The sequence below is a fragment of the Macrosteles quadrilineatus genome, unplaced genomic scaffold (assembly GCF_028750875.1).
Source record: "Macrosteles quadrilineatus isolate MER2022 unplaced genomic scaffold, UCM_ALF_1.0 Scaffold_4__1_contigs__length_99947679, whole genome shotgun sequence".
In the NCBI taxonomy this organism is placed as follows: domain Eukaryota; kingdom Metazoa; phylum Arthropoda; class Insecta; order Hemiptera; family Cicadellidae; genus Macrosteles; species Macrosteles quadrilineatus.
The window spans coordinates 35,170,298-35,195,669 of NW_026542597.1; the positions used below are offsets into that span (position 1 = coordinate 35,170,298).

At 35.6% G+C, this 25,372-nt stretch overlaps 2 protein-coding genes across 3 annotated transcripts in view; one reads left to right on the top strand and one right to left on the bottom strand.

The window, feature by feature from the left end:
• The window catches only part of LOC128993367 (uncharacterized), a 52,989-nt gene extending 45,218 nt beyond the window's left edge, over positions 1 to 7,771 (top strand). For both annotated transcript variants that reach the window (XM_054417224.1, XM_054417225.1), the window contains exons 10-16: positions 1,501 to 1,676; positions 2,499 to 2,632; positions 2,963 to 3,102; positions 3,462 to 3,543; positions 3,751 to 3,895; positions 4,535 to 4,730; positions 6,090 to 7,771. In XM_054417224.1, the coding sequence (XP_054273199.1) occupies positions 1,501 to 1,676; positions 2,499 to 2,632; positions 2,963 to 3,102; positions 3,462 to 3,543; positions 3,751 to 3,895; positions 4,535 to 4,730; positions 6,090 to 6,241 (1,025 nt within the window). In that variant the 3' untranslated portion in view covers positions 6,242 to 7,771. The remainder of the gene's footprint in view (positions 1 to 1,500; positions 1,677 to 2,498; positions 2,633 to 2,962; positions 3,103 to 3,461; positions 3,544 to 3,750; positions 3,896 to 4,534; positions 4,731 to 6,089) is intronic.
• A 663-nt stretch (positions 7,772 to 8,434) lies between these two features.
• LOC128992036 (exosome complex component RRP4) lies at positions 8,435 to 24,817 on the bottom strand. The gene is made up of 6 exons (XM_054415383.1): positions 24,482 to 24,817; positions 21,379 to 21,616; positions 19,977 to 20,111; positions 11,338 to 11,514; positions 10,119 to 10,247; positions 8,435 to 8,580 (listed from the first exon to the last, which is right to left on the bottom strand). The coding sequence occupies exons 1-6, from the start codon at positions 24,604 to 24,606 to the stop codon at positions 8,494 to 8,496; spliced, it is 891 nt and encodes a 296-aa protein (XP_054271358.1). The 5' UTR covers positions 24,607 to 24,817; the 3' UTR covers positions 8,435 to 8,493.
• Between the last annotated feature and the right edge of the window lie 555 nt (positions 24,818 to 25,372).

The window sequence follows — 25,372 nt, forward strand, 5'->3', positions numbered from 1 at the left end:
CCTACCATCAAGGTTCTACTGTAGAACATTTTCTAGCCTGAAGAGTTTATTAAGTAGACATAATCTCATTTAGATCTGTTTAGTTCAGACTCTGGAATGTTCGAACGGCCATCTACATAACCCACATATCACACAACTTTTATACACACTGCTTCTTCTATGCAAGGACTAAATGATATGTCATGGACATTTCTATCACGTTTTTCCTTGCTACACTATGTGTATGACTTTTGTACTTTGATATGTACCCAGTTTAACAACAACTAGGTGAACCCGTGCGAATTCGCACGAATAATAAATTAGGATATTATAGCAGCGTCGTTAGAAGTTGCGTCGTTGTATCGACGTTGGTCTTGAGCTCGATAGTTGGCTATATGCATTCTAAGTTCTTTTTGCTGTTCAGTAGGAGTATTTTTCAGGACGGAGCTGATCATGCTGAAAACTTGCACGTATGGATTAATATCAACCAAATGTTGAGTCAAAATGTGAATGAGTTCAGTGCTGCAAGAGCCATCAGCTTTGTTTAGCATTCTTTCTTGAACATCAGTTTCGACGTCATAGATATAAATTTGGGCATATGTGGGATGCTACCCTTTTGACGGTTGAAAGGTGCCAATTGAGTGATAAATTGTGTCGTGCACCTTATACATGAAAGGCCCTCCACCGTTATGTTCTTAAATTTTAGCTCGAGTGCTGACCATTGTGAGCGCAGAGTTGTACGATCTAATGTCCTCTTTGTAGTTTCTGCTCAAATTATTTGCTCCATTAAGTAGGCTCTGTATATAATAGCCTTCTCGGTATGGTGGTAGATTCACTTTTCCTTTATGGCAGCAGGATGAAAATCCTTCCTCTGTGTTCTTGTTTAAAATGTAGCGCACCACATTTCTGACAATTTAATGCCATCTTGCCTAGTGAATGCTGCTGAGTTCTTGTATTTGTCAGTGTAATTTTGTAAGTACACGTTGCCACTAACTGTTTCCAGCTCCTCGCCTGGGCTCCTTACGTTTTGTATTGCTTGCAATATGTTGACTCGCCATGTCCGACCGGCAATATTTCTTTCTCGTCGGGTTCTTGGCATGTTTAAACGAAAATAAAATTAATGTAAAACCTTTCTCCCGTTGTGTCCTATAGGTAACATTTCTTTGCCGGGTTTCTAGTTATTTTTAAAAACATGCAAACTGTTTATTTTTAAAAACCAAACAAAACAGCTGGGATTTATTTTTTTGAAAAACTAATGCATTGGCATCTGTTTCAGAATATAAAAACATTCAAATCAATCACAATGTTTTCCTTTGGGGCAGCCCACGCCCTTAAAAAGATATATTTCGAAAATCTAAAGCCAGTTTGCACATCTACACACCTAGACGAACATTTTGGTATATAATATGTGGGGTTAAATCTTAAATCAAAAAAGCTTTATTGTTCACAAAGTTTCATGTCGCGTATTAAATTATATAGATATAGATATCAATGGTTTACATCTCTTATGTTTCTTCCCAGTCTCGGTCAACTGCAAGGACACCAGGATCGCTGTGCAAGTTAGGACCAACAAACCGTTCAACGGACGTATCTACGCCCTCGGCCGCTCCGAGACGTGCAACATCGACGTCATCAACAGCGACCTGTTCAGACTCGACCTGACCATGAGTGGGCAAGACTGTAATACACAGTCTGTGGTGAGTAGAACATGATGTTATGTTGTTAGTTTGATTAGAGGTTTAATTTAGATTAAATTTGACAGAGTGCGGTATGAATTTTTAGGAAAGATTGATTTAGAAGTTGAATGATCGAGGGAAAGTTTTAATACAAAGGAGTTCACCAGACACCTCTCTGCTAGATTAAAACCATTCTTATACATTTCTGAGCTCCTTTTTTGTTTTTGTAAAAATTTCAACAATCCTAATTTTGGACATTAATATACCTATTAAACTGTTTCAAATCCAGGTGAGTAGTAGAGGGGGTTGAAGATTTTAGCTAGTCCATCTTGTTAAAAAGTGGAGAGTAGAAGATCTTATTACTGATTTCAATCTGATCTAATTTGTCAAAATATACCATGTTCCCAAATAAATGTCCAAATTCACATGTTATTGAAAATGAAATTGAGTTAAAAATTAATGATGAAACATATAAGTATACCATAGGTAGGCTTTTCTAAACAGCCACTGATAATTTAAGTTACCACACCGAGTATGAAAAGATTTTTGAACATGGATACCAACTTCACCAATTAATACGAAGAGAAAAAAAATTTTTAGTATACAACAGAAACGTGCAGACGATAGGGTATGACATTTCTAGAGGTTAGAGTCCATGTATAAATCCAGCCAATCTGATGGTATCTTGGTGATAATGCTGTACTCAGTGGTTCAGTGCCTTAATCTATTGGTCCGATAACCGAGAGAGAAACTAACATAAACCTCTATGGCAAAAAGAACTCCTTCTCTATTCGAGGACTCTCTACAACAAAAGTCATACAACATTGTTTTTTCTGTTCCCAGACCGGAGTATATTCGAACACAGTGGTTCTCCAACATCACAGCGTAGTCATGACGAAAGCAGACAAGATCTACAAAGTCAAGTGTACTTACGACATGTCCTCCAAGAACATTACCTTCGGCATGATGCCTATTAGGTGAGTTTATATCTCGAGGAAAAATGGCTACTGTCGTACAGTAAATTAGAATTTTTTTAGCAACAAGTGATGAAAAAACAAGTAAAACGTGTAGGCCTAAATTATAAAAACTTAGTTTACGTGAAAAAACATATGTTGCTAATTAATTTAACTAAGTTACATGCAACTGATTAATAAGAATAATGTATTAATATATAGGATTAAATAAAATGTTTTGAAAAAAAAACCACTATCTACTTTATTCCTTAACAATTTGAATATCAAGAGGATTTTAGCCACAACTTTGTAAATATTTTCTGTTCCTGAGGTTACTTTATTGTTTGTTCGCAGAGATCCGGAGATGATCAGTATAACATCGGCTCCCGAAGCTCCTCCTCCGCGTATTCGTATTCTCGACACTCGACAGCGTGAGGTAGAGACTGTGAGGATTGGAGACAAACTGACGTTCCGCATTGAGATCCCAGAGGACAGTAAGTAGTTACACTTATTATAACCTATTCTAACCATAACAAATGTGGAATTAAACCATAACCTATAAGTAACCTAACCATTGTCTGTGAGCAACCTAACCATCCATAACTGTGGAGTAATCTGACCTCAAATTAAAAATATTTTGAATCCCAAATTATTTTCATGGAATCAGATTTAAAATATTAGTTATTTGTAACCCATTAAATATCCTACTTAGAGACTAAAGAAATAAAGTAAAATTGTAACAAGTAGTTAATTTTGGTCTTAAAATTGGCATTGTTCTTTATTTTATCAACTAAGTAGTAGTGATGATGACGAAGAGAAGATGAAGATAGTAAACTTGCATTGTTGTTTTCAGCGCCTTACGGAATCTTTGCACGAAGTTGTGTTGCAATGGCTAAGGACTCAAAGAGCACTTTCCAAATCATTGATGATGAAGGGTACGTATTTCGATATACAATCTATATGGGGTAGGTTTAACTAAATATGACGTAATATAGTTGTGGATACTAATTTGTTTCAAAATAGTTCAATTATGAAATATTAGTCACGCTCATTATACCTTTTTAGATTGTTATAACTCTTAAAATAAATATTGTTTTTCATACTTTCGATAAATGTTAATGTTACGACGGCTGATGTTGCAGATGCCCTGTCGACCCCAGCATTTTCCCTGGCTTCACTCCTGACGGCAACGCCCTACAGTCCGTGTACGAGGCGTTCAGATTCACCGAGTCTTATGGAGTCATCTTTCAGTGTAACGTCAAATACTGTCTTGGACCTTGCGAACCGGTCAGTGGATTTGGAATATCTTATTATCTTTTGCCCTAAGAGCTTGAATATTTGTGGTTTCACTTTTTTCTCTTTTTCAGGTGTTGTGTACAGGTACAAGACACATGTACACATAATTTTAACAATTAATTGTATACACAATCTCAACTCAATCAAAATATCCGAACCGCTACCTGGAAAATTCTAGGGATAAAACTCTCGATGATACAACATTAAAGTAACTTTCAAATTGGAGTGTGTGAATCTTCAGAATATCTTATCTGATTGGTCATGAAGAATGCCAAAGTGATTTCACCCTAATCCAGATTCCACATTTTGACAGACTATTCAGGTTCTCTTTAAGCTGTGCGTTTTAATATACAACTCATGTTCACACGTTGATGGTAAAATTAACTTGCCAAATGTCACGATAAATTAAGTTCTGTAGAATGGTTACTGATCATACAGACAATCTGGATATTTAAAAACCTCTTGCAGGAATTGTAACTCCTTGGCTATGTTAAACACCACGTGTAACTATGGTGGACCATACAAACCACACAAATCCAACGTAAATTTAGTCCTGATGCTATTGACATGACTTGGCCAGGAGATCCTTGTTCTTGACTTTGCTAACACAGTGTGATATGTTGGTCACAGGCCGTGTGTGAGTGGGGCAGAGAATCGGTGGAGTCATGGGGTCGTCGCAAGAGAGCCGTCAACACATCCGACTCTGAGAATTCTGAGGAAGACATGACTCTCAGCCAAGAGATTTTGGTTCTTGACTTTGGCGACAACGAGAAAACATCACAGTTCCTCAAGACTGACGAACCTCTTTATGCTGAGTTCGATAAAGGTGAATTGACTCATGTGAATCATTTTCGATCATGCAATAGATTGCTCGTCCCTTTCCGCCAATACTCAAATTCTCTTTTCAGTTTTCATACATTAAAATTTCATAGTTTACTATAAACTTGTGCATCTATCTTGGTTTGTAAATAGTGGGCACAAATTTCTATGTCAGCTGACAGCCATCATGGCGGCTCTTATTTACCAGCCTGGAAGTATTTAATTTTCAACTTGATATAAAAACTTAGCAGTCATAAAACAAACAATATTTTTCTTAATAACACAGAAATTTTAGCCAGTATTGCTAACTGTCCTAGTATTTTTACATTTTTTACTTTGGATGATATCCCTGGCCATCATAGTGGCAGGGACAGTCGGAATCGATGTAAAATTTATCCCAGCTGCTACAAAATTCTACCTAACCAATGAAGACAATTTAAAGTGGTCTGTTCATTACTCGGTACAGAAAGTAGCTATTTTCGATGACAGCTGATATCAAAGAAAATATTGTTTTCCTACAGTTACCTAACAATGTACATGTTCTCTCACTGATTTGAGAAAGCAAAGTGGCCAATTCGCTCACCAGTGAGACAATGTTAACATTGTCTCACTCTAATTACTTTGTCTCACTCCAGATTTGCAACGTGAAGGCACGAAATAGTGAGCGCGTAACATGCAGGCAACGTCGTATGCGCGCGAAATACGTTGGCAGCACTGGCTGTAAATCAGCTGGTCAGCTGTTGTACTGTTGTATTTGTCACTTCACATTAAATGTTATATTAAAAGTTCACTTCTGTGTAAAAATAGGTTATGTTTGTTCATGTTTCTTCACAAATGTTTTTGTTTTATGGTAACTGTAGGAAAAGTATAATGTGCAACTCGAGTTCAAAGTACAATTGCCCCACTCGAGAAACCATTCCTCACTCGCCTACGGCTCGTGAGTAAGGATTTCTCTCGAGTGAGTCAATTGCTCACTTTTCTCACTAGTTGCACAAATAACTATTCTTTTCTTGAGCTCTAGCTTAGAGCAGGGAAACTTAGCTTGGCTCAGCTGATTTTTTGTTGCTCCAAATTTACCTTTCCCCCTAATTCAACGCTACATGAACAAACGTGTCTTTTGTGTTCTTTACCATTATTTATTTTTATACTTCAAATCAGCTGTTTTTATTATTGGTTGAAAATAAACCAAAAAATAAATCAATAAATTGGCTAAATGTAAACAAAAATTGACATTTGCGAGATGATGAAACGTATCGTTCATAACTTCCGACACGTATCAAAAGTGATTTTCTGACACTAGCTTTAATTATGTTTTAACTGACAGTAACCAAGCAATTTATATATTCAAAACTTGTTATGATTTCAGACAAAACGGTGACGATTATGGAGCCGTGTCCAACTAAGACTTCCGTCCTCACCCTGGGTGTTACATGCGCACTATTGATCGTCATCTACATCACGACAATATTCAGCTATTACATGAAGAAGTGGATGACGCCGCGCAAGATGATGGCCTAGTTCTATAGTCGATAACTCAACTTTAGTCTGACTCTTGATTTGTAGTGAAGATGCAAAACTTGACCCACTTATTTATATTTATTAAGTTTTTCCTCTTCATTGCAAATAAAATGTGTTTCGTAGGAAACGACACAGTGTGAATTGTCCTAGGTTAAGTTTTATTTATTGAGAGCTTTAATTTGTTTTGTGCGTTTCTAATACTGTTTCTTGTTGAATTAAAAATTAATCTCTTTCCGGTGATTAAATTACTAGGTGAAATTAGTTGAATCAATTTGTAAAGTATTTGTGGTAATGAATTTATCTCAGAAAATTAAGGTTGGGTGAAACCATTAGTGGTTAAAAAAAATGGGAAATTACTTCGTAAAATACTTACCTTACATATAGGTTTTGTAGCGACTAAGATAAATTTAAATTAAAAGTAAAAAATAATTAAGGTGTTTGAGTTCCTTGAGTATAAAAAATACTAACCCACCCTGATGAATTTAAAATATCACTACCAACGTGCCTATAACTGTTTACATTTTAAGAGTACCGGTAACTACAAAAGTGTATTTGAAAAAAAAACAATTAGAACCTTTACGAAAATTCATACAGTTGGATCGTTAGTGCTTGTTAGGTGATGAAAGAGAACTAACAATGAAAATAAGAATTGTTGACTTAGTACTGCAAGATAAGTTGCAATAAATAATTAAATTATTCTTAATTTCCCCAGTTTTCTTAATGTGATCTCTTAACTAATAACTTATTTTACACCCACCATTCTGCTTACTGACTGAAGTAATATTTTATTTATAAGAACTATAAATGTATACTAACAATATTCTTATAGGACTAATTGTGATTCTAGACAAGGAAATTACATCACAACGACATAAAATATGGCCAGCATGAGTTGTAAAGCTATTTAGTACGTAGGATAATCCAAACGCAAGATTTCTGGGTGATACTTGCAAGAAAAAGTTATTCTTGTCCTATAACACATTAAAAGTACCTACAAAATATGAATAGGTTGTTAAACTTATCAGACTACATTATAATAATATCTTAATTTACTTTTAATTTGAACATAATTTTTAGTTCACTGCAAAAATTAACAAACGTACGGTTTTGAATATTATTATTGTGAACAAACTGATAATTTTTTTTAATGGAACAGTTCATGAAATGTTTTTTATCTCCTTGTAACTAAAACATTAAAGAGTGTTTCAAACATCACAAAAAAATTAGGGAATCACAGAATGTCACATGTATTGACCAGTGTTTTTTTTTACAAAAAAGATCTCTGTTCTTTATGATGTTATAGATTCAAGAACATTAGCAAAGTACCACCCAAACTTCTTGATAAGACTGTACATATAGGTTAAGACAAGTGAACAAGTTTCCAATACGGGTGTGACTGTACATAGGTCCGCTCAGGGTTGGTGGAGGCTCCACCTTTTTGTAAATACGAACTTCGACCACAAAAATGTATTTAACTATACTCTTCCATAGCATTCATATGATTTTGCAGTAAAACGTGGTAAAAACTGACTTTTGTGTTTCATTTTCCATGTGTTTTGAAAAGTTGATGGTTCGTAGTGGAGTATTTGTAATAACATTTTAACTGTTTGCTGCAAAGCGAGTATAATGGTGAACCAGGCAGACTCCACTGATACTAATATCTCAAGAAATCATGTTTTCCTATTTGACACAATTATTGGTCGGAAAATCACCTCTAAATGGCATGGAAGTTAATCTATGTTTATAATTAATTGAGGAGGGTGGATTCTAGAGTTTTATGTAAATATGCTAAGCTTTACATAAAAAAGCTTTGGATTGTCTGACCTTTTTTACTATTTCGACCAATTGTCGCGATCCCATAGTTTACAAATTAGCGGGTTTGTACTGTGGTGGTTTTATTCACCTAAGATAAAAGGGTACTACATTATTCGTTATGCGTCGAGAACCAGTTTTCAAACCCTACTAAAATGTGTAATAACCACACAGATCCCCTCATTTAGTTGATTTGTTTAAATCAGCTGTGTGACAGTAAAGTAAAAATCATTTTGAAATGTTAAAGAGGTGAATAACGCACACTTAAGAGCAATTAATCAATGACAGATTAATTTTAGTAACTCTCGGCCGATAGTGACCGATTGTAAACATTTGCATGGTGAATTACTGAAGTTACTGAGTTTAAAAATAGTTTTGAAATGATATAAAAAATACAATATAAATTTATTAAAAGATAACGATACAAGAAAACCTTAAAATTACAATACACTTTCCTGCATCTGCAAACTAGCCTGGGTGAGAACAGCGACATCAAACATGTGTTCAGGAACGAGAAGTTCGGCCACCTGGAAAACGCAATACATTGGTGTATAGATTAAACATTCTGAATAGATCTTCATTATGGATTAGCTGGATTGAGTTTAAAGGCATTTTAAAGACTGGAATATGTAGAAGGATATTTGTTAACCATCTATTTCTAAAAAATTAACCAACTTTAAAACTGTTTTCACCGAATAAAACTGTCTATTTTTTTCTAGTATTTAACATAACATGAAAAACTTACACTTTATCAAATCAAACAAATGCACAAATATAATTCATGATTTTAAACGCATTGATATTTGAAAACTATAAATCTACTCAACAAAATAAAAAGCATGTTTCAACCCAACATAGTATATAGAAAACAGGTGGTTTCGGTATTTATGTTAATTATTTTAATTAGTCAGTTTATGAGGATTTATCTGAATGAATCCCTTCACTAATGATTGGTCTAAAGAATGGCTTGACATTGCTGTGGAACAACATGGCCACCGATACTGTCATATCACTGTAGTCTCAATACTAACTAGAAAATGGGACTAATATTGTAATTGTACTTCACAATCACTGGATAACTGATGCAAACAAAGTTTTGAAAAAAATTAACGATATTGAAACAAACATGATACATGGTGTCTACTCTCCGGGAAATTCGGGAAAAACGGGAAACCTCCGGGAATTTTATCTAACCTTGAAATGTCCTGGAAAACTCCAGGAATCCACCCAAACCTCCGGGAATCCGAAGCCCGGTCATCGGAATCGTCGGCTAACCGAAACACTACCGCTTTTGTTGCCGCGATCTTGGGAAATGATTATCGGTGTCGCAATAAAGATATGCTCACGGGCATTGTCGCGATCGCGGGAGAAGATTATCGGTGTCGGTGATATGCCTACAGGTGTTGCCGCTATCGCGAGATATGCCTACGGGTGTTGCCGCAATCGCGGCAGACAATTATTGGTGTTGCCGGAACCACGAGACATGCCTACGGGTGTTGCCGCAATGGCGTCAGACGATTATGGGTGTTGCCGCGATCGCGGGAGACTATTATCGGTGTCGCTTAAACCGCAAGATATGGTCACGGGTGTTGCCGTGATCCCGGGAAACTATTTCCGGTGTCGCCCAAACGGTAAAATATGCACACGGGTGTTGCCGCGATCGCAGGAAACGATTACTGGTGTGGCTGAAATCATAAAATATGCGAACCTGTTTAGCTGCGATCAGTCGACCGTGTTGACGAGACTGCATGACATGCTCACCGGTAATCCCAGGAATGCGGGAGATGATAACTGGTGTCACCTTACCTACCAGTTATACTGTTTTATTATGTTGTATAAGCTAAAATATTCTTTGGAAAAGTTTTGCTTCAAATTCAAATAATAATTATCATTAATAATAATAATAAATTATTATTAGCGGGTTGCGATTAGTTGAGCGGGTTCCGATAGTAGCTCTTAAAATTCAGGAATTTGTCTTGAATTCTCCTGGAAAACTCCTTGAATTTTTCCAACCAGGTTTAGTAGACACCATGTGATAGCAAACTAGTTATCTTTTCCAACTTACCTCGTATTTAAGAGACTGTTCATAAGCATAGCAGATGCTGGTATCGAACAAAAGCATTTTGCTGGCAGCAAGGGCCAGAATGCAGTTTCGAAGTCTGGCAATCACTTCCCTATCTGCTCTCGGAACTGGCTGGAAAATGGCAGATTTTTTAAACTGACGATCACTTCAATATAACGAGAATTATCAGAACCTATTATTATCAGAACCTCTATATTGCGAATTTAACCTCCACTTAACTGTACCTTCTCTTGAAATTCAGGAAATATGGATGAAAAAACAAAAGGAAACGCTGTGCATTAAGGGTGGATACTGAGCCTAATATTATAGGTAAGTTAAAAACAATACAACACATCAAAGAAAAAATTGGAAATTGCAAAATATTTTGGACTACTGTACTTGGCACTTGAGCTACAATGTTGAAAAGGAAAAATAAGTTTGACGACCGAAGTATTTTTTTCTGGAAATCATAAGGTTGAAGTTGTGTGATTTGAACCAAAGGATGTAGAGGAATATGAGCTTAAATGGTTAAAGGAATGCCGGGACAAAAATATTGCAATAAGCGACCTAATTTTTCAAGAAAAACCCCAGTAATTTGCTTCTTAACTGGGTCATCAACTAATCTGAGCTGGGTCAATCCATATACCCAATAAGATATATCTATATAGGCTGCCCAATAAAATCTCAAAAACGCAAAAACTTATCTCAAAACTGGTTAATGCCTAAACATTAGAGGTAATGTAGTTTTAGTACAAAGTACAACATTTAAAAAAATGGTATGCTTGTATTTTTCTACTACTGGAATCTGCTAGAATTTATTTGATAAAGCATAGTCTCCTCTAATACAAGGCCACAGCGAGACAAAACACTACTGTCCCGTCAAACCAAAACAGCTGTTGCATTAATTTATAATGGACAGTATAGGAAATGTTTATGTTTACACTTTTGTTATTTCTGTTATTACGATGGCAATGGGCATGACGTTGTGACGTTGCCAAAGACCAACCGCGGCCTTGTGTTAGAGGAGACTATGTAAGTTGTTTTGACAATTTGTTAATTACACAACTATAGGGATATGCATTTCATGAACTTTCTCAATTAAATTAACTTTACATCTCAAAAGATGCTGATGCAAACTGGTGTGGTAATTACTACACATTTACATTTATGTAAGTTGGATGTAAATGATGTTTTTCCTCCACTAGATCGAAATATCTCGTACCTGATCTAGGTTCTGAATAAAGCCACCCGTGCCTTGCTCGTCAGTCGTGGTGGGGCAGACCCAGATGTAGCCGTTGTTACCTAGGATAACACTCGCCCCACACGGCAACTTGTGGAAATGTGTTTTTCTTCTCTTTATCAGTCCCGGGAACACTTTGACTAAAACTCCTTGAGAGAGCTGAAAACAAAATATTATTAAGATAGTAGGCTATGTTACTTAAAAAAGGGGTGTGCGATGCATCGAAAATGGATCGAAATTTCGATTCGATTCGATTCGATGCATCGAATCGCGATTCGATTCAGTGGTGGTCAAAAAACGATTCGATTCATGAGGGAGTCAGTATCCATATACGAAAAACGCCTGCAGAAAGTCAATGCAATACCCGCAATACAGGAGCGCGTTGCTGTTGCGTTTCCTTTACGAAGGCGTTCTTATTTAATACATTCTTTGCATTAAATATAACTTTAATTGTTTTATATTTTTTTGTTTTGACATTGCAAATGATGAGAGGTTTTGTTTTTTGTCTTGATGTAAGCAGTGTGAAAAATATTTTACTACTGTAAACCTAGCCAAAACAAGATAGGTTACTCCAAAATCATTTTAAAAATAAGTCTGAAAAATTGTTACTTAATACTTAACTAGTAAGATTATTAATGTTATAGACTGATACATTTGGTATTTTTGTTAGGGGTCTGCCGATCCCCGAATGTTCGGGCAAAAGAAAAAAAAGAACAATTTATTTCCAATGAAACACTCTTATATTATTATATCTATTATTACAGAGGAATTAAAATGTTCAAATGAGAAGGGCTAAACATCCCAGGTTTAGTTCCAAATTCTGCCACCACGTCGCAGCACCAAAATGGAGTCATTTTGTGTTGGTGTTTATTGGTGGAATTTTCATCCGATTTTCATTTTGAAAACTGATTTGTGAACGGGATAAGATAACAATTCACGCCATTGAAGATAAATTTGAATTAAGTTGTTGGTTAAAAAAATTATAGTAAAATAATTGTGTTACAAAATAAAAAATGAAAATTGCAGGTAGTCATTTTAAAGACAATAATTTTTATTTAATTTTACTTTTTAAATTTTTAAAATCGCTTGGCGGGTTTAGTCGGTTTCGTTGTTTAAACATTTACAGTAATTATAACAAACGCGAGAGAGACATGAAGCCGGTGCAGGACAGGGCCGCTGTGACTCATTCCAAGGTCACACTCACATTTGCTACCCCTCCCCCCCCCCCCACAACGCTGCTGGGGTGTTGCTTGTAGTACACCGGTGGATGACGGTTTCCCGCGCTTCCATACACGAACAAATACAGAATTGAATTGGGGTTTTGCTACGCTTTAACCAAAACAAATTGCAAACAAAATAAGTATTTAAAAGTTTTGATAGTGTCATCAAATTTTTAACTTTATGATAATCGTATTTAGGCCTAATCAAACTGTAAAATTGGTGTAAATCTGTTGGCAAATATATAAATCTATATAAATAAAATTACAGTTTTGTCTGTACATTGCTTAGAATCATGCAGGTTATGGTTATTTTTACGTTTCATAACATAAGAAAGCCGAAACGAGTCTTATCTCAATTTCTGTCCGTCTGTTTGTCTATTCTGTGCCAAAATGTCATTTTGCGCGGCCTACTCCTAGAAAACTAAAGTTCCGATCAAGGTTCTAATAATTTTTCCGTATTTACTGGATTGATGAGAGTGTCTTTGGCTATAAAAACATGGCCTCGCTTCTTTGAAAACAAAATAACGAACCATCAAAAACCCAATTTGGTTCGAATTTTGTCAATTTTTTTCCCAATGTTTACTATTACCACACTTTATGAAATAACGATCAGCTGTTTGGATTAGTTCTCACTTCTAGCTGTCACGTATATGTGTACATTAAAAGTTGTTTACAAATACCGCAACCATTTCCGATCAAGTTTTGTTAGCACATCCAAACTGGGACGGGTGGCGACGTCCTGTAATCCAGCTACTAGGAGGTCACGAATTGTGGATATTTATAGGCATGCACTTTGGATGCGATACTCTCTGGTGTGGATTAACGTCCGCACGAGTGAGTACTACGACTATCCGCAGTACTATCCTGGTAATTAGACCAATTCGTATATACCAAGGCAAAAATGTGGTTCGGATTCCACTTTAAACTGTAGGTCCCTTAGTTGCCATCGATGGTTGCCATTAGCTGTATGGGCTATTAATTAACAGCTGTGTCTAAGGAATATGTCGGCCTTAGTCACTAACAAGACTACAAGATCGCGCCACTCATCCTACTACACTCATCCTACTACACTCATCTCCATTCATACTTGGCTTAAAATACCTACTTTGTATGGTCGCCATTTCATCGAAAAGTACTAAAAAGTATTAAAGTATTAAGTTAGATTAAAAACGTTGTGCAGCCTTGGTTGTGCCTTACTTAACCGGTTTAATTAATCGCAAGTGCAACGATTGTTCTTGAGTTTTGATAACCGGGAAAAATACTGTGAAACAGTGCTGTATATTAGTGCTGGTAAACTTACATTTATTTATCATCGTCACTAATAGCTTACAAAACAGGTTTCCACTCATTGACGGCGCTTCAAAGACAGATGTGTAAAGTGCAAAGTAAAAAATCAGAACTGCAGTGGGTGATCGTGGATGTTGCTGCGATCTTGGACGATCTTTGTGATTTCGCTGTGATCGTAACAGAGGTAACAGTTTAGCTTACAGATGTAGCTAAACTCACTTTTCCAATGTGCCACTGGCTGCCATTTTTGGTGTCTACTTACTTACATTTCGACAACGATATCGGTACTTTTCCTATTTAGGAAAACTAGTGGTCGTCCTGTGGTCGAAACTCGACCAAAAATAATTAATGTACAGACTTCTCTATTTTATCCCCACACTGTAAATAACACATGTGATTTGAATTTCTTCCATTTGTTTTGATTTTCTGTTAACATTTTGTTGTTATTTCGTCACCATCATGGCAACCCATATGCTCCATGTTAATTTTTTGAAGTTTTCAAATTAATTTTTTGTGCTTATTTGTTAGCCTATTTTAATTTTTAGAGGCATTCTGCACATCTACAGGAAAATATCTTTCCAACAGTATGCGTAGATTTTCTCTGCGATGCACACGACCTGAGAAAAAAGGTTTTAAAGAAACATGCTTGCCTATTAATATATAGATAGATTACTAACGTCCGAAACCTCTGATTTGTGCGTTTTTTGTCACATTTCCTCCGAATGTTTGCTAGATATATGTACCGATTATCGTTTAGAGATTACGTAATAATAAGAATAACGTCAATAATATGTTAACATTAAAAGTTGCTTACAAATAATACTATTAATGGAAAATAAATTTTCAAAAACTTAAAAAATGTAAAACCAAGGGAGATTAATAACTTCTGAACTGTACAACATCAAGTGAAAGTTTTTTGTAGAAAACCATATAGTGAGTTTTTAAAGCTTTACGTTGTTAACATTACATGTTACATAATTTGTGGCCTGTGTATTTATTTATTTTTATATTTGTCAACGGATTAACACCTATAATACAGTTTAATTAGAAGGACAGTTTGAATTGGTCGTAAGTAGGCCTACTATAGTTCTTTTCTTAAATGTAAACGTTGGTTTTTGGTACTGCTACACTTTTCCTTAGAACCATTGGTAGTAGTAAGAAACAGTTTTACGTACAAACACATTACTATTTACAACTATAGTTATCGTTAGTGCTGCACCTTATTTCTTATTAAATTAAATTGATGTCTTACTGTACAATTTTTGCGTTTTCTGTCTGGACTTCATAATGTTAGTTAATGCAATAAAAATGAAAAACCATTAGTGAAAATTTTTTTTGCATATCATCATGAATTCTTAAAGCTTGGCGTTGTTAACGTTTTAAATGTTTTGTGGACTGTGTATTTATTTACTTATTTATTTATTTGCCAACGGATTTACATCAATTTTACAGTTTGATTAGGACTAAAAACGATTATGATAAAATTTGATGACACTATTGTCACAGCGGCCCTCTTCTAGTCTTCGTAGCGGTTGGGAGCAGGAAGAACGAATATTAAAACAAGCGAATAGGGATCAGCTAACACTTTATTACTTAGAAATTAATTAACCTTTAACAATTTCATCGACTAAACATAACACATTACAATTTACAAAGCAACCCGCGACTAACCGAATAACATACGAATTACAATAATGAATTTAAAAACGTACACGGATTTATAGAAGAAAGGAGTAAGATGAAAGGGGAGACCGCCCGCGCGGACCCTACCGTCGTTCGTTACATTCCGGCGCGGTCTAATTGCTTCAGCATCGTCCCAGCGAGAGCCTCAGCGTGGTCACATGACCATCGTCAGCCAATCAGCGCACGCTGAGCGCTCAGCCCATAATTCAACGCGTGGACACTTGCTTGACAGGTGCTGCAGCCAAACGATTACAATGGTCGTTAATGAAACTAATTGTAGCGAGAATGAAGCTAGAATTGTAACGTTGTTTACCACAATCCGCGTGCACTCGCGGAGTCAGCACATTCCATGATACATCCGGCCAAGCCACGACGTCTGGTTAGGATTATTGTAGGGTTACAAAGTAATGAAATGAATTGGAGTATGAGTTTTAAGGTTCACTTGGAGACTTATGTGAAGTTAAATAAAATTCAATATTGCTAAATACGGTTGACACATCAACCTAGCAAATATTCGGTGATAGCCAACGGGCCAGGTTTAGGGAGTAAGGCCAATCAGCTTAAGCTCAAAGTTAACAAATTACAACAAAATGAGGCAAATATGCCAGGCCGTCACACTATCAAAACTTTTAAATAATTACTTTGTTTGTAATTTGCTTTGGTTAAAGCGTAGCAAATCCCCTAATTCAATTCTGTATTTTTGTTTGTATGTCTGTTGGCAAATGTCCTTTTTCTCATTGTTTCGTGGGAAAAGACAAGAGCACCTTTGTTAATGAAAATTTCAACCCGAATAAAGTGTGCAATAGTGAGGTTGAGGTAGTAGTATTTTAACTACTTTTAACCTGTGTGAAAAGTAACTTTCAATTACAGGCCTTCTTTTAATGCAAAATGCACACTAAATATGCAAACCAACTCCTGTTCAGAATATAAGGTTTCAACTTACTACAAGATTCCCGTAGGCCCTACGTAGAACGGGCAAACAGCTAGTAAGTAAATAAATGCACAGTACACAAAACATTGATACGTTAACAACGTAAAGCTTTAAAAATTCATGATGGTTTGCTAAAAAAATATTTCACTAATTTTTTATCATTTTCATAGCATGAGCTATTATTTTGGAGTCCAGAAAGAAAACGTAAAAATTAGAGTGCGAGAGTGTTTTGCGCCAACTCTCGCAATGCTGTTTTAGCGCTAACACAGCTCGCTATTTTAGTAATCGGAATGAGCATTCTCAGTTAAAGAAATAACAATTATGATTACTGTAATTTTAATTGCCTGACACAAGTATTCAATTTTTATATATTACTGATAGGCTTTATTCATAGGCTTTCTTAGGCTATGAAACGTAATAATAACCAAAAACTCCATGATTCTAAGCAATGTACAGACGGATAAAACTTCAATTTGATTTGAATAGATGTCTCTTTCCGACTTACAGAAAATACTTGTTTTTAAATCATACACACTAGTATCTGTTAAAATCAGGAGTCCAGTCTAGTAAGTGTGTCCGGTCAGAGTATGAATGCGAGGTTGAGATGACGAAGCTACAGTCGCGTTGCAGGGCCGGGCAGAGCGGCTGGGCACTGGAGCTGCGCTATGCGGTGGGAGGGGGGAGGGGACCGGAGCGCGAGAGAAATAATGATAATTTCTTTAAAAAACGATTCCGATACAACCGTTTGACCGAATTTATATCTGAAAACGGCAAAATTCTTTTAAAATTTCTCTTTACAAAATGACTACCTGCGATTAAAAAAAATAATTACAGCAAAAAAAATTCTTTATAAAACTTTTTTGTAAATAAATTTTAAAAAACATTAGCAAAATAGCGTGAATGTCTTATTCATATCATTTACAAAACCGTTTACAAAACAAAAATCTGATGATAAATACGGAAATTATAAGTGGTACAAATTTGCCGCAGAGGTGCTGCTATCCATCGGGCCAGAAACACAACTTTTTCAGGGATGTTTAGCCTTAAAGATTAAGTTGGCTCACGACCTAAAGACACAACGGAGCAATTGCCGCACTGCCACTAGCCAGAGCCAGTCTAGTCGTCTACTGACAAGAGTGACAAGACAAAAGCCGTGATGCAACACTAACAGTGCAAAGAAAACAAAGTCAAAAGAATAGAAAGACTATTTATCCAGACATACTAGTTTAATCATTTATTGTTTATTCCATACCTAATAAAAAATATATTTTAGTATTTTACATAATAAATTATAAACAAAAGAAATATCTGATAATAGTGAACAGATCTGTATCTTGGTTAGATGGGATTAAAAAAATATATTTCTAAGATCCAATACAATATTTACAACTCACAAATTACAATGAATTAATTTCTTTGAAAATGATCTGTAACAGTTTTGTGTTTTTGAATAAAGAAATATATTTTTTTGTCTCTACTTCCTTGTTTCATCACTTGAATTTTGTCAGCAATTGAAGCAACTGGGTAGCAACCGGGTTGTGTAAGAGGGGAGGGGGAGGGTCTATGACCTTGAATGCACACATCGTTGCCCGGGCCTGGCTGTTGAGAGTGGTTCATTGTTTTTGTTGACATACTACTACCCTTCCTTCAGAGAAAAAGACCCTGCCGTTCCAAAAACATTTTGGGTAGTTTAAAAACATTGACCTGTTGTCCAAGGGCACTAGAAGTTAGCATTTAACTTTCTTATCTCTTAATTTAATATTATTTTAATCTTCTATATATTATTTAAGAGTTACTTTTCGGGTACCTAATTAATTGTGATATTGTTTGGCTTTATTTTATGGATTTTTAATTCTTTTCATTCATTAGCTATCAAAATCAGTTGTTTTAGGATTTTAATCTCGTGCAGTAGGTCTATACTACTGTATGACATGATATGCATTTTTTACAGCAAGGATAAGTCCTTAATAATTATACCATAAACAACGTTTGTGTGTTATTTACTGTTTTTGAGTTTTATAGTAAATTAGTTTACACAATATCTTTTCTTCAATGAGTTCTCCACTTGTCATGTTGCTTAGCCTATTACTATTTTAGGCCCTATAAAAATAATGCCTATGTAAAGCTGTAGGCCTACTCATGCCATTAATAGATAATTCTTTATTTATGATGATGTAACAAATAATGTAAGTGTGAGGTTATTATACTAAGGAAGTTAGGAGGTAGGGAATGAATGATACATATTGCATGGTGGAAACATATTATTTTTATTTTCTTCTTGCTTGCAGTCCTGAAGCCGGTCCACAGGCCCTAAACTTGTGATATGTAAATTTATTTCTTAATTGTCTTTTTATATTAAGTTCCATTCAAATTTGTTGTAATTTAGCTACCGGTACCTATTTAGTTATTTAAACAGTTATTAAAATGAGAATGAATGTCTTGATAAAAAAAAATATTTTCTTCTTTCTTGCAGTTGAGCCAATTCCAAGTAAAAATTATGAAATAGGGAAGTAAAGCAGCTCACAGGTATTTCCAGCAATACAGGTTATTCTAATCCCTATGATTGAAAATAAAATTTTTTCACCTAAAATTCATATGTTAAGTATGAATAGGCCTACCACATCAACAAAAATTTGTATTACACAAATGTGGTAAATTTTAATTATTGTTAATCCACTCAATTGACAATTATGAATAGAAAAATACCGTATTGCTTCGAATCGAGTTGCATCGAATCGAATCGAAAATCTTTTGAATCGAATCGTTGCTTCGAATCGAAAATTTTTTGCTGCTTCGCACACTCCTGTGAAACAGCAAGGATAAGCATAGATTAAATATAAGTAGGCCTACTTTGTGTTGGGTGAAGAAACCCTTGTTGCTTTAAACTTTACTGGGCCCTGATTTCCAGGGACGATGAGTGAACATTCTTGATACCGTATTTAATTTTGATTCCCAGTAAACAAAACACTTGTTATAGAGTTTTGACATAAACATAGTTTGTTAGTTAAAGAAAAATATTTAACAAACTTAATTGTGTTCCTGACGGGGTTCAATTTTTTCAATTTTCAAAAATTAAAAAGCTGTGTTCCCTTTTAAATAAACACCAGTAATATTGTTCATAGCATGGAAACACAACTAAACAACATTTAATAAAGCCATCACGGTCATAAAAACAATTCTAAAACCAACTCAGGTGCATGAGCACTTCAGTAATGCACTGCAACACCTCATTGGGTACACACTTCGTTCCAAAAAGGCGCTCAAGTACCCAACTGGGTGCACAATGTTCCAGATTTGTTAATATCAAAAAGTATGATGATATTGTACAGAATGGGTGCATGCCTAGCGGGTACAAACTTAGATAAAAGTTAGAGCAAAAGAGTTTAGAGAAGTTACTATGTTGCGAACATGGACAAAAGTGTAGTGGAGACATCAAAATTCTACTGTCTTCAGTAAATTTTACCTCACGTCCAACAGCATACTATTCTACTGTGGCTTACCTTGCCATACTTAAGACTACGAGTGTGTAGAGACAGTGAGCCGTCGGAGAAGATACTTTGAACCTCGGCACTGATGAGATCCCCTTCACACAAATACTTGCGCATCATCTGCTCATCTTCTGATGAACGTCTTCTCTGTAAACATTCACAAAGGCCAATTGAGTTTCAGTTAAGATATGTTCAGTTTAGTTTTTCAATCAGAGGTAATATGCAGAGTAGGTGAAATTTGAAAATTTGTTTAGTGAATTTTGTTGTAGGCCTTCATATTTTATGTTCAATAAAAAGTGACAACTATTTGGTTAAAAATATGACTGTCAGAGATTGAAGTGTGGTGATTATGATTACTGTTAACTGTTCTATGAAATGGCGACCATACAAAGTAGGTATTTTAAGCCAAGTATGAATGGAGATGAGTGTAGGATGAGTGGCGCGATCTTGTAGTCTTGTTAGTGACTAAGGCCGACATTCCTTAGACACAGCTGTTAATTACTAGCCCATACAGCATACAGCTAATAGCAACTATGGGACCTACAGTTTATAGTGGAATCCGAAACACATTTTTGCCTTGGTACTCACGAATTGGTCTAATTATCAGGATAGTGCTGCGGATAGTCGTAGTACTCACTCGTGCGGACGTTAATCCACACCAGGGAGTATCGCATCCACAGTGCATGCCTATAAATATCCACAATTCGTGACCTCCTAGTACCTGGATTACAGGACGACGCCACCCGTCCCAGTCAAAATTATTAAATTTTGCGATTGTGAGGTATACTTGGAGGGGAGGAGGTACAACATAGGATAAGACGTGTAAAATTCTATTAACGTAAAAGTCAATAAAGGCAAAAAAGTAAATTTGTTTAAAGTTTGGTCTGGTTAGGTTCATTGCTGAAAACTGCAGTAAAAATCAATCAATGTGATTAGGAGAAGTACATTAAAGAATCATAAAATATAATGAAGCCAATCAATATTTTAGGAAAAAATGTTCTCAGCTGTTAAAAAAGGGGCACAAATAAATATAAGAGAAATCTACTCAGCCAGGACGATGAAATTGCAGCAAGAAGGTTTGGTAAGACTAGTTTCAAATTTTCAACAAACAGCTTTTTAGAACAGAACTCAATTTGAGATGGAGTAGGCCTTCAGTGCTTTGTTCTCCAGGCCAGAAAATAATTTTAAGTTTCAAGCTGTATTTAGGATGGTTTCAAATTAAGTAGCATACTGCATATTGTTTATTCATTTAGTTGAGCAAAACTCCCATTGGGGGAAAGAATGAGAGGGACAATGGAGGTTGTAAATGATGGATTTCAGCTCCAGCTACATTTGAAGTGTGTAGGCACCAACTCTTAGTTTGGATATGGACACAAATGTGTTATGGAGATTTTGAAAAGAGAAGCCTACTTACAAGTTCACCTCCTGGTAAGTTGACAGAATAGAGAAGAAGAACAGAGTCCAGGCGAGAACATGTATCAACTTTCCAACGTTTCTGTTGCAACTCTGTAATGCGTCCAACAACTACGTCTCCAACTTCACCATTGTATCTAGTCTTCAATGGACGAACAAGAATAAGTTTATTTACTCGTTCGACAACACCAGCAACAGAAGCTTTTAAGTCCTCTCCTTCGACGTATGTACCATGACCTCTGAAACGCAAAGACACCGATATTAATTGAGCAACAATGTAATTCACCAGTTAAGTCCCTATTTGTAATATTTTTTAATCCAACCGGATGCCATTGGTAATATTTACATTTCTTGTACAGAAATTGTTCTCGTTAACAAAAAAAAATATTATTTGATGGAGGTTAAAAAAAAAAAAAAAAAAAAAACAATACCGGTAACGTAACTTAATAGGTATTAAAGTTGATAAATATTATTGATTCTTCCATTTTTAGTCGTACAAATTTAGGATGAAAATACAGGATGGTTTTATTGATTCCGATGCGATATTAATATCAAACCGAATCAAAATCTTTTGTTTTGACGCATGTACTATTCTCCCACGAATATGTAAATAAAGAACATTGTCTATTGTCTATTGTCTAAAATCGATAATATTGATATTTAATCCGGTAACATATCGCAGGTTCTCTAGGGAATGGTACACTGGCAATAGATCAGCAACAACCCCTAAGTTAACCCTTCGAATAAAGTCGTTTGTTATATTAGCCTATCATAAATTTTTCCTTATATTTATCAGGCTGATTTATCAGTCTTAATGATATTTACAATTGGACTGTAACTTAATCAATTGGATTTGATTCAATAACAAATTATAGCAGGAGGAATGTCATAGCCTATTATTTGTTGCTATTAAATCATGTGGTTTGGCTGGATTGTGGACGATTGATATGATATTAAATAAGTCGTTTTAAGTTCAATTTCTCATATTTTCATTACAATGGATTCAGATATAGGCCTAACTTAAAATGATTTAATAAGTTTAAAATTTAATAGTTTAATAAAGACAAATCTATTAAAGCCTAATGCATGCTTTACTTGGTGGAGTGGTAGGTAAATCAAAAAGTGCTATCAAACTATATTTGTAATCATGCAGATTAAATAGATCAGTGGCATGCAAAATGTCAGCAACTAAGAAGTAAAGGTTACCTTACCTTAAAATAAGGTTACTGACCTGTCGTCAATCAATCTTATTGTTTAAGTTATAGTGGATAACTACTTTAGAGGTTTCAACCCCATTTTCAAATCCTTATTTCTTCTTGTCAAAAATGAATTACTCAGCACTTGTCATTGTCAAATTAAAAAAATACTCTACACATAACGAAAAAACACACACAAAGAAACATTTAACTTATAGCCTACTTTTACAATATTAACAATATTATAAAACTTATGCGAGGCCGACCAAGGACAAAACCAGACTTAGTGGTTGACCATGCACGTTTTTACGTCAACCATGTAGTCTGGTTTTGCCCCTCGCGTATTGTAAATAATAAGCTATTGCGTATTGTAAATAATAAGCTATTGTAAAAGTAAATGTTGGTTAGTGTGTTTATTTGTTACGTGTAAAGTATTTTTTAATTTGACAACGGCAAGGGCTGAGTAATTCATGTTTGACAAGAAGAAATAGGGTAAGGATTTGAAAAAAAACTAGTTATCCAGTAGGATTGATTGACGACAGGTCAATCCAAAAAATTTGGATGTTAACTTATTTAACCCTCGAACGGGCGCTTGCGGAGTTTTCCTCCGCACTTGTAGTTTTTGTTAACATAAATATGCATAATGGGTGTCGGCAGTCGTGTCCGGCTCTACACTTCACGCACCTCATCCTGGGAATGCCCCTAACCTATTTTTACCCCCAGAATTTCTCCTCATTTTGTTGTCAGTTGCAATTCAGTGACGCGGTGTCAGTTTGCGGAGGTTTACTCCGCGTGCGCCCTATTGCGGAAGTCCTTAGCGCAGAGTTTATTTCCTCATGCGCTGTTGTCAAACTGCGTGTATAGCCTATTTTAGGCTATACATTCAAAATTATAAACATGTTTAAATGTATTATTTCACTTATAACTATTATCAAATATATTTAGTTTGTATGTAGGCCTATATGTGCATTATTGCGGAACAAAACTCTGCACGCGCCCTCTCTCGTAACATACCTTTATACTAGAAAATTGCTCAATATGATTATTTGAAATATTATTCATCTAAATATATAAAAAGCAAAGCCCACACTGACTCACTCACTCATAACTAATTCTCCCTCTTCCCATTTACCTAGGAGGCTGAAATTCGGTACACCGATTCTTTGGGCATTAAATAGGAAAACTAAGTAGCCTAGTTTTTATTCTGATCGGGCTTTCGGGCTCCGCCCCAGTGGCTCTGGAGTTTCCCATGTTAACCTTATGATTTTTCATATTTAAAAGGAATTAATGAATCTTAACAGCTGTTTCAATTGAACAAGTTGGTTCTGTTCTATGATGTTCAATAGCATTAAAGTTACAAGGATTACCATCAAAGCAGCACTATTCATTTTTTTTTAATTTATGACAACAGGTAATTTGCAACCAAAAGACGAGTGAGCGTAGCGAACGAACTTCAACCTGGAGGCGGGTTAGCGTAGCGAACGAGCTAACCTGAAGGCTAGTGAGCGCAGTGAACGAGCTTCAACCTAAAGGTGAGTGAGCGTAGCGAACGAACTTCAACCAGGGCGTGATTGAGCCATGCGAATACTTATGAAGTTAAACGGGGCAAAGCCCGCAGGTACAGCTAGTAACTTATAAAGTTAAACAAATAGGTAGCCTAGTGTTATTAACAAAGAAATTAGGTTTCTGATTAGGTTATTCAACATATAATATTTCGCTATAACAACAAGTAAAATTGGTAAAATTTATGCTATTTAGTGTTGCGGAATAAAACTCCGCATGCGCCCGCTCCTGTTTTACTGGTGAAGCGCCTCCTCGAGGGAAAATGTGTTGTTTTATGTGTTTTATGCTATGTATTGTGCCTGGAGGCATACCCATAATGAATTAACTTAATTACCTTAGGCCTACCTCATAAAGCCACTCTGGTTAATAATCTTCTGTCCAGGAGTAAAGAAACTGGGTGCACTATCATCACTTGTAACAATGCTGTTGACTCTTTGAGAGGCTAATCTTATTAATGAATGTTCGGTCATGTTGATCAGTAAAATTTGTAGGCCTACTTAAACAATCTGCCCTTAGAAAATAGTATAAATCAAATGGCTGGAAAGACCGACAAGTCGAAATAATAACTTCAATTGCAATTGCTTCTGCTTCTTATACTCAAACAAGTAGGTAACAGGTAACAGCTAACAAAATAAAAGTAGCGACATAACCTAAATTAAATACTAACCTAAATAAACAAAAATGAACATGAACCAGCAAAAAAACAATAACAATTAACAATCTTGATTTGAGCACTGAGCTGGATTTGAGTAAAGCAGGAAAGTGAAATCAGTCTAGTCTAGTCTAGTCTAACCACGGCCGCCTTTAACTACAGGCCGCGGCCTGGAATTGGCAACGTCGCAAGTGGTGTTGTTCTTGTTCAGTGACAGACGTCCCATAAGATAACATGGCAGACGGGTGACATCAGCTCATTAATTCGCACTTTATTGATTTAAATTTAAATTTCTGAACATAAATTTATTAAAATATTGAAAGTAAAACATACAGAATTGAAAACCGAAACAATATGAATTAAAATCTATATCTGTACATTTTTAAGCGGAGTCAATATTGTCATAGTCCAGTAACCAATCCTTCGTTAATACACAAATACCATTAGATGCTTCCAAACAAAAACAGCTGTTACAACACCACTTGCGACGTTGTCAGTTCGAAGGCCGCGGCCTGGAGTTAAAGGCGGCCGTGAGTCTAACCAACCCGTGGTCAAACGATTTTTTTCATTGTAGCTGCCAGACC